Source organism: Brachyhypopomus gauderio, chromosome 17 (assembly GCF_052324685.1).
Source record: "Brachyhypopomus gauderio isolate BG-103 chromosome 17, BGAUD_0.2, whole genome shotgun sequence".
In the NCBI taxonomy this organism is placed as follows: Eukaryota; Metazoa; Chordata; class Actinopteri; order Gymnotiformes; family Hypopomidae; genus Brachyhypopomus; species Brachyhypopomus gauderio.
This window is the reverse complement of record NC_135227.1, coordinates 9,289,852-9,298,001: the sequence shown is the minus strand read 5'-3', so window position 1 is coordinate 9,298,001 and position 8,150 is coordinate 9,289,852. Positions and strand designations below refer to the sequence as shown.

Below are 8,150 nucleotides of genomic sequence, written 5' to 3'. Positions count from 1 at the left end.
CATTAGATGTGTTTCTTTAACAGATGCAGAGTGTAATCTAAGTGTGGTGGGACAGTTTTACACTATTTTTAGCTGTAAAACATGCTCATTTTTCTTTCTTTGTTTTGTTTCTTTCTCCCAGAGAGATGAGTAATTATAGGACACCAATTTTCTTTGTTTGACTCTTACATAAACATGTGAACATTATTTCTTTTAGTGTCTTATTGGCACAAATATTATGAATAACATGATACAGCTAAGTTGGCCCTCAGTATTTCTCAGTAGACATTTAGGAGCGAACTGTGATGAACATTCTATGATCATGCCCAGGTCATAAATATAAAAACTGGATGTAATAACATATGTACAGATAAATTGCCAAACAATATATTGATGAAGGCAACATTTAATAAAGCATAAAAAGACAGCAGTAATTACAAACACTAACATACTATTTACAAAGATTGCAATTTACAGCTAATAGGCATCAACCACAAGGTAAATAGTAACATAGTTGCTCATGCATATTCATTGTGCATATAACAAAAGCCCTGTTTCATCAGCATTTGAACTTGTCCAGATATCATCAAACAGACTCAGTCTGTTTCTCCATCTCAGAAACAATACGTCAGTGGAATCATACTTCCTGCTCTATTCCAATTCTGACTAATCAAATATATTAACTATTAAATATTTTATTTAGCAAATTAAACCATGTCCATTGCTCACATTTACACAGCACTTGCTATGTAGATGCATCACAGCAAAACTGGGTTCATAATAAATATGGCTACAGAAAATGACACACTGGAGCTACTCGGATGCTATTCAATATCTGTAATGTTTCTTTCAATGGATTATGAAAGTGCAGTGGAGTGAGATCAATGAACAAATTCACTCCTAGTAAAAGATCTCATCAATATGACTTAGGCAGGTTTTAAGCAGTGTGGCTAAACTCTGCTTAGGCACTTGATTTGAGTGAGTGCTAAGAGCAGATGATGCGATTGGCTGCAGCCCAAGTCAACCAACAATCTCCGCTCATACTGTGGTCATGAGCTTCAGAGAACCTGACCGGAAACGCAGGATCTTCTTCTTCAGGTTGTGTGACGCTTTGATTTTGACGAAGGCCTTCGCCTGTGCCGAGGTCATTTCACGGGTCAGGGTGGACCGTGCAGATGGCTGACCAAACTGGGGCCAGTTGACCCCTGCACTATCCTCTGAGTCACTGCTGGTGCTGCTCTCGGCCACAAAGTCCCCCTCACTTGCGCTTGACTCACTGTCCCCAAAGCAGTTGGTGGTGTAGTTACTGCGTTCGTCTTCACTAGTGTCCAAGATGGTGGAGTGGAAGAGAGACGCACATTCTGCAGAATACTCAGAATCGCTTCCCACGTAGGAATAGGGGCTGGCCAAGGTGCTGCTGGATGGGAGATACATGGCTGATATGTGACCCAGCGCCTCCCTCTTCTGCCTGCGGTAAGCTCTCCTGAAGGCCTGCTCATAAGGCACCTCTGCAATGCCCCGTAGGCGACGGTGATAGTCGTTGCGCTTGTACTTGGGCTTGGCCACCACAGCATCGTGGTGTTTGTGGTGTTTTTGGGAAGAGGTCCTGCTCGGGTGCTTTTCCAAGATGCGTCCCTCAGGGATCGCCGCTGGGATCCTTCTCGATTTGCAAGAGTTCCTCTTGGAGGCTTTGTGAGAGTGAGCCATGTCTTCAGTCATTCGAGATCTCCTGGATTTCCTGTCACGGCCTCTTTCAGAATCAGGCTCGATGGTATGGGTCCTGGGTTTTGCACTCATTGCGTTTTTCACTTTGACGACTTTGATGTTCTTGCTACCACCCTTTCGAAGTTTGACACACGGCTCCTGGGCAGAGTTTAACTGAGTGCTAACTATTTGACCTCCCTCGTCCTGACTTTGAGAGGAGGAGCCCAGACTGAGGACCTCTGCTACTGGACAATCCACTTGAGCAGAAAAGGCCATTGGAGCCTGGATCTTAGAGCTCCTCTTTGGAGTGCCCGATTTCATCACCTGGGCTGATTTACTGTCCTCCACGGCAGGGTAGTAAGAATGCTTGTTAAGTTTAGGGGAAGACACTGCATTAGGGTTACCCAAATCCTGGACCTCCTTAGCAACACCAGTTAATACCTGCCCTTTATTGGCTACAGAGCCTTTCTTCTTTAACAGACTATTAGTGTTAATGTCATTGTTGATTAAGTATACATTCAAGGACTGACTTTGAGAATAGAGTTGGCTTTGGGAAGAGGACCCTCCGTTCTCTAGTAGATCACCTTTGGTCTCAACAGACCACTGTCTCTGGGGTGACACAGTACTGGTCTCAGTGCTAGGGGCGGCAGACAGTTGTAGACCAGTCTGCCAGTTAGTCTTGAGCTCATTACCCCATGGCTGGGTGTGTGCTGAAGCAGACGGCCGTACACAGATGCTGCCCTGACGCAAAACGCTCTTAGAAGGGTCTGTGTTTATGCTCGTTCTGGGTTTATTGGTCCTTAATGGCTGTGCTCTCCTCTGAAGCAACCCAAGGATATAAGTGTCCAGTCTTTTGCTGGTAGAAGCTTGAGAGGCAGGCCAAGATGTACTCTGGAGCACAAGGGGTTGCTCAAGTTTTTGACTTTCACTAGATGCTTCTCCAGACTTGGAGAAGCCATTGTCCTCCTTCAGGTGGCTGGCTATAGATTGGAAGAAGATGGGACTTTGAACAGCTACTGCATGGAGAGGGCTTGGGTATCGGTAAACATCATTACCATTCTTAGCCATAAGATCACAGTGGTACTTGGACAGGCTGTCACATGGCCCATCTGGAGAAGGAGAATAGGGGGCAGACAGGGACCTGCGGACTGTCCCAGAACTTGCATCCTCACATTGTCCGTCGCACTCTACACACACACCAAGCTCATCTGCAGAAGGGAGAAGAAACAATAGTATTTAGCAATACATATCAAACTCAGTAAAAGAACCCAAAGTCTTACAAATTACATCAAATGTGTGGTATATCCTCCACCCCAAACTATCTCTAGCTTATATAGGCAAATACTTTCTCTGACTTTTTATAAATAAGCAGTCAGAAACTTGTGTCTAGGTGCTGAGCTAAGTGGGTGGTTGATTAGCTTTGACGTGCAAATGAGCATTTTGTCTCCACTGGCTTATCAGAGGTGTGGCGGGGGTATTTGCAGGACTGTGAAACTGTTTCTGCTGCTAGTGTTTGGGCTTGTCCTCCTCTTTCTGCTCTGTACCAGTTTGAATTGTTTAGGAGAACATTCTGCTAACGATAACACGAGACAAGCAACAGAGACAAAGGCCTGTTGTTGGAAGAAGATCTCCTTTATCAATCCCCAGTTTAGAGCACAAACAGGACTTGCTCAATTGAAAATTAAATAGTGCTGGATGTTTACAAAGCCAGTGAAGAATACATTGTTTCACCTAATCACTATAACAGCCCACATGGATCAGTGAGGGTTTTTCTTAATACTTAAAGCCCCCTGGACCACAGTGGGTTCTCACCTGCAGACTTGGGCCTTCCTTCGGATACACAGAGAGAGGTGTCAAGAGGGGCACACAGGCAGGTGCTGGAACGACAGCTGGACAAACACTCACTGAAGACAGAGTTGGAGGAATTAGAGAGGGAGCCCGAAGTGCCATCACTTAAATCGTAAAAACCTAGATGGGAAGAGAGAGAGAGAGAGAGAGAGAGAGAGAGAGAGAAGGAGATTTTAACAAACTGAACACTGAAATCCACCATTGACAAACTCTTTTATACCATCATGGATTCAGAGATATCATCACCTTGGTCTATGATACAAACCTGTACATCTAACTAACACTGAGGTAGCATGAATAAAATATATGTTAAAAAATATAGCAGCTAACGAGGACTTGGAAGAATCCTCCTTAACTATTAGGAGCCATTAGGAGAGAAATCTCTTAAACAAAAGTGACATTCAGTAAGGAACATGCACATGTGCAATCAATTTCTGCTTTATATACACTTCATGCAACAAAAGTGTAGTCAGACCCAGTATTGAAGTGACCTCTTGTATTCGGAATGTAAACTGACTCAGCTGGGCAAGCGGCTAGCACAGGGTGCAGATTGTTCAGATTACCAAATTAGTGCTTAAACAGAGTAGCTAAACAGTCTCCAACTGAGGTTAACCCTGGCAGGCACACACATTACCACTGGCATTTCTGTGCTCACAAAGCAAATTTACACTGAATTATGTCATTTAATTAAGACTTTTAATTATTGACCTTTGGGACCAATAGGCTAGAAATGAGAGTGAAATCAAGTGTAATAGATTTGATCAGGGTTTTATGTTCTGTGTAATATTAAGTACTGCATCCTTCAAGCCCATCCCAGTCACCACCACATATAAAGGCATGCACAAACAATCTTTTATACAAAACGCCCCGCAGCACCAACCTGAGCTGGGCCGGCTATCAGACTCCATGTGCTCATGCGAGGTCTCCGTGTCCAGTCGCAGGTCACTGATCTGTCTGTCCAGCTCCTGGAGCTGACTGATCAAACCAGCGTCTCTCCTGCGCAGGCAGTTCTGTACGGGGGGAGGAGAAGAAGGTTGGAAGGGTCTGAACCACATGGCAGCTGCAGTGTGTGTGTGGGAATCAACATTGCTGCACATAACAGTCACAAAACACACACGGGCATAGTCAGCTATTGTTTTGAGTGCGGTGCTGTTAAAATTATCGATCGAGCATGTCATGTCTCTGTTGCGTCAGGCAGTCAGTCCCCTCTGGAATTCACTAGAAGTCTACTTCCCATAGTGACCCAGGCCCAGGTGGCCTGGGGGGTATGGATTAGATGTGTGTAATAGACTAAATTACAATCATGCCTGGTGGGGGAGAGCCAATGGGCTTAACCACGCCACTTATGTGGAATGGGACGTATCTGACAACACCCGGATCATGTGCTGCATTCCAAATTAAGTGCAGTGGAGCGGCAGGCGGAGGGCCAGGCGGCCCCTTAAAGCAGACGTGCGTTACTTCAAATGGGCCGTAATCACGGGAGTGTTGTGTGCTGCAGATTTTGGAGTGCTGTCTGCTGACGGGAGCAGAGGAGATTCCAGTGCTATATAGAGCAGAGGAAAGGCACTTCCTCTGCAGCAGCCTGGCAGGCAGTAAAAACGGGTGCGCCTGACAGGCAGGCTCCTGGTGATTTATTGGCTATGGGTACTCAGCATGCTGGGCTGTGGAGACCATTTTTATTCAGAGTTCCATTTGTAGAGCAGGGCAGCACTTATTTAGAATGGGACTAAATTAACAACAGGCGATGCTGGTAGTCTCAGCCAAGGATTAAGAATCTTGTGTTCATTGCAAGATTTCTACGTTGCATTTTGCTGTTTTATTGTTTACAAAGCCTGTTCCTTAAACCTGAGCCATCAAACTAACAGTAGCTCATGCAGATAGCCTCAATTGACTGCGTAAATTCAAATGAAAATTACAGAAAGAAAAAAGACAGGCCTTTGGGTTACTCTGGGATAGGCAGAGATGAGAAACCAAGCGATCCCGAAATAACATTATTAATTAATAACTTAATATTCCTCACACCTAGACATGCATACATAACTGAAAACGTACGGACTGTGAATATTGGCGCCTATAAAATGTCTATTTCTGTATTACGCGGTAATTTAAACAAGGCAGCCTGGCCCGTTTTAATTTCCAACATCCCCTTTACAGCCCTTAGGTATCCTCTCAGGTCAGTGGGGGGCGAGGCTGCGCTTGTAAAAGTTCATTTCTGTCGCTTCATCTATTGTAACTCATCAACAAAACTCATTCAAAATTCCGGACCCCCTCGTTGAATGGATCAGGACATCAGGAGCGCATCGAAACATTCAGGAAGTTTAATTTAAATAACATTACGTGTGTTTAAATGGGTATCCTGCCATTCCAATGATCGCTTTCAATAATTAGTTCGGTTTCTAAGTCTTTAAGCAAATTTGCTAAATACAAGGTTGCGTAAGCAGATCTCTGTCTGTACCATTTAAATACGTTTCTAACTGCTTTAGATCTCCTAGATTTTAAGTGTATTTATTGTTTAAATTTGTATTAAATTCTATTAACATTTTTTTAGTAAAAGACGAACAGTTAATATTGTTTAATTCATTTCTTAAGTGCTTTAGGTAAACACTGAAAAGTGGGTTTACTGGTCTTTGTTCTGCACTCGTAGTTAATTCCAGCTTCTCAGCAGTCAAACAAACATTTATCGTAATGTGGTGCTTCATTATAGTGGAAGACGGAACGCCGTACTAATACAATAGTGTGTGTTTGTCATGGTGGTCTAACTATAAACGCTTCAGCCTCCGTCAAATCCTTGTGTTTTTAAAATAAATATGAAGTTGGAAAAAACAGCTCTACAAAAAACGTGTGCAGTAAATATAGCGCAACACACACACACACACACACACACGCACCTCTAAATGTGTAATATTTGCATGATGTTTCATTAACATACCAGCTGTTTCCTCAGTAACAGAATATTTTCTTCCAAAAGTTTCTCTTCGTTGTTCAGGTAGCTGTCCTCCAGCGTGGCGATCACTTTCTCTTCATCCACGGCGGTACTGACCCGCTCCTGGTAGTTGAGTACGGTCCGGACCAGCAGCTCCTGCCTCTGCCTCAGATACTCCAGCTCCCCGAGTCCCGCGAGCGTCGCTTCCAGCCTCTCCCGTGTCCGCACGCGCTCCACTCCCCCCTCCACCCGATCTCTCCACCCGAAATCAAACTCCTTCCTCTCCCGCATCGCAGCGCCGTCCTTGGACGCGAGCATCTCCGCCAGCGCCGCCGTCTGCTTCATTGCATCCGCACGCAAACGCAAGGTTCACCTACACCATCGGGAACCTGTGGCCAGTGTGGCGGCTTTAAACTACAAACCCATGAGGTGAACAGCTGGAAGTGTTTCTCAAACACTCACATGGTCAAACTATTTCCAGTTTTTTTTTTAATATTCGAACTTTGAAGTATCCAAAACAAAATCCGCGCAGAGATAACCCACAAACTTAAAACGAGTAGCACCTTCCTGTTGAAATAACAACAACCACGAGTGTTAAAAAGTCAATATCCAAGATGTGACAGAACGCGAGAGCAGCGTCACCCGCAGGGACGGTAGGACTATGTGAAGCTCCGTATGGAGCAGCGCTACATCTCCTCTACATGGAGGAACGCCGCACTGCTGACTCCGAGGTGGCAGAGTGTCTTAGTGCCCGCCCTATTACAATCTCACATTTACCTAATCTCGTCATACGTATAAAACTATTTTAAAAGTCCAAACGTACTCTACACTATAGTGTACATACATCAGAACCACTCAGTAAGTTCTGTTCATAGTTTATGTTTGAAATTGTGGAAATATTAGGAAATTGTGGAAATAGTAGGAACCAACAGAAACCAAGGTGCCCATCCAAATTGACCATGCTTGCTAAAGATGTATATATACTCCGCACTCCGGATGTATATGTACTTCACACTGTTCAAAAAGAATGAATGATTATATACAGCGTGGTTAAAAATGCAATGAAACAATATTTGGGTACTGTAAACGTTCACAGGGACAGGACGTCAGTTGTGAACTGAGGGAGGACGACTGCCCTCTACTGTTCCACAGCTAAAGCCTGTTGACGAACTGCAGTTACAGCCCAATAGGATTACACGAGGAAATATTCTACACATACATCAATGAGTGTATTTAAACGCATTTAATCAATTAAGACAATTTATTATGTATTGTCTCCACAAATGATTTTTAGAAAACTTAATTAACTCTACAGATCACAGTCCAGCAAAATAAATCAGCCAATGGTTGCATTAGAGATGAAATATCTCTTGACTAGAACTTTGAGATTCCACCGTGATGTAACAAAAGACATGTGAGAAGTACGTTTATCACGCGCTCTGAAGGCTGGACTTGAAAAGCATATGCGAGGGCTCTCGGGGCCTGTGTTGGCACACCGATCACACAGCTGCCCCTAATACCATTCCCACATGCAGCCCAGAAAGCATGAAGCCACCCATTTTAACCAGCTAAATACACAGACCAAGAGAAAAGCCAGACAAAGATCTGAGGCTCGGGAAGCCAGTCACTACCATCTGCAGAATTTCTGAAATATTTTCATGTAGTGTTCACTGGCATTAAATGATTCAATATGTCT

At 44.1% G+C, this 8,150-nt stretch overlaps 1 protein-coding gene across 1 annotated transcript; it reads right to left on the bottom strand.

Moving 5' to 3' along the window:
• Positions 1–367: 367 nt before the first annotated feature.
• Positions 368–7,142, bottom strand: dact1 (dishevelled-binding antagonist of beta-catenin 1). Its single transcript, XM_076978385.1, has 4 exons — positions 6,461–7,142; positions 4,412–4,541; positions 3,496–3,651; positions 368–2,891 (listed from the first exon to the last, which is right to left on the bottom strand). The coding sequence occupies exons 1-4, from the start codon at positions 6,797–6,799 to the stop codon at positions 1,018–1,020; spliced, it is 2,499 nt and encodes an 832-aa protein (XP_076834500.1). The 5' UTR covers positions 6,800–7,142; the 3' UTR covers positions 368–1,017.
• Positions 7,143–8,150: the final 1,008 nt, after the last annotated feature.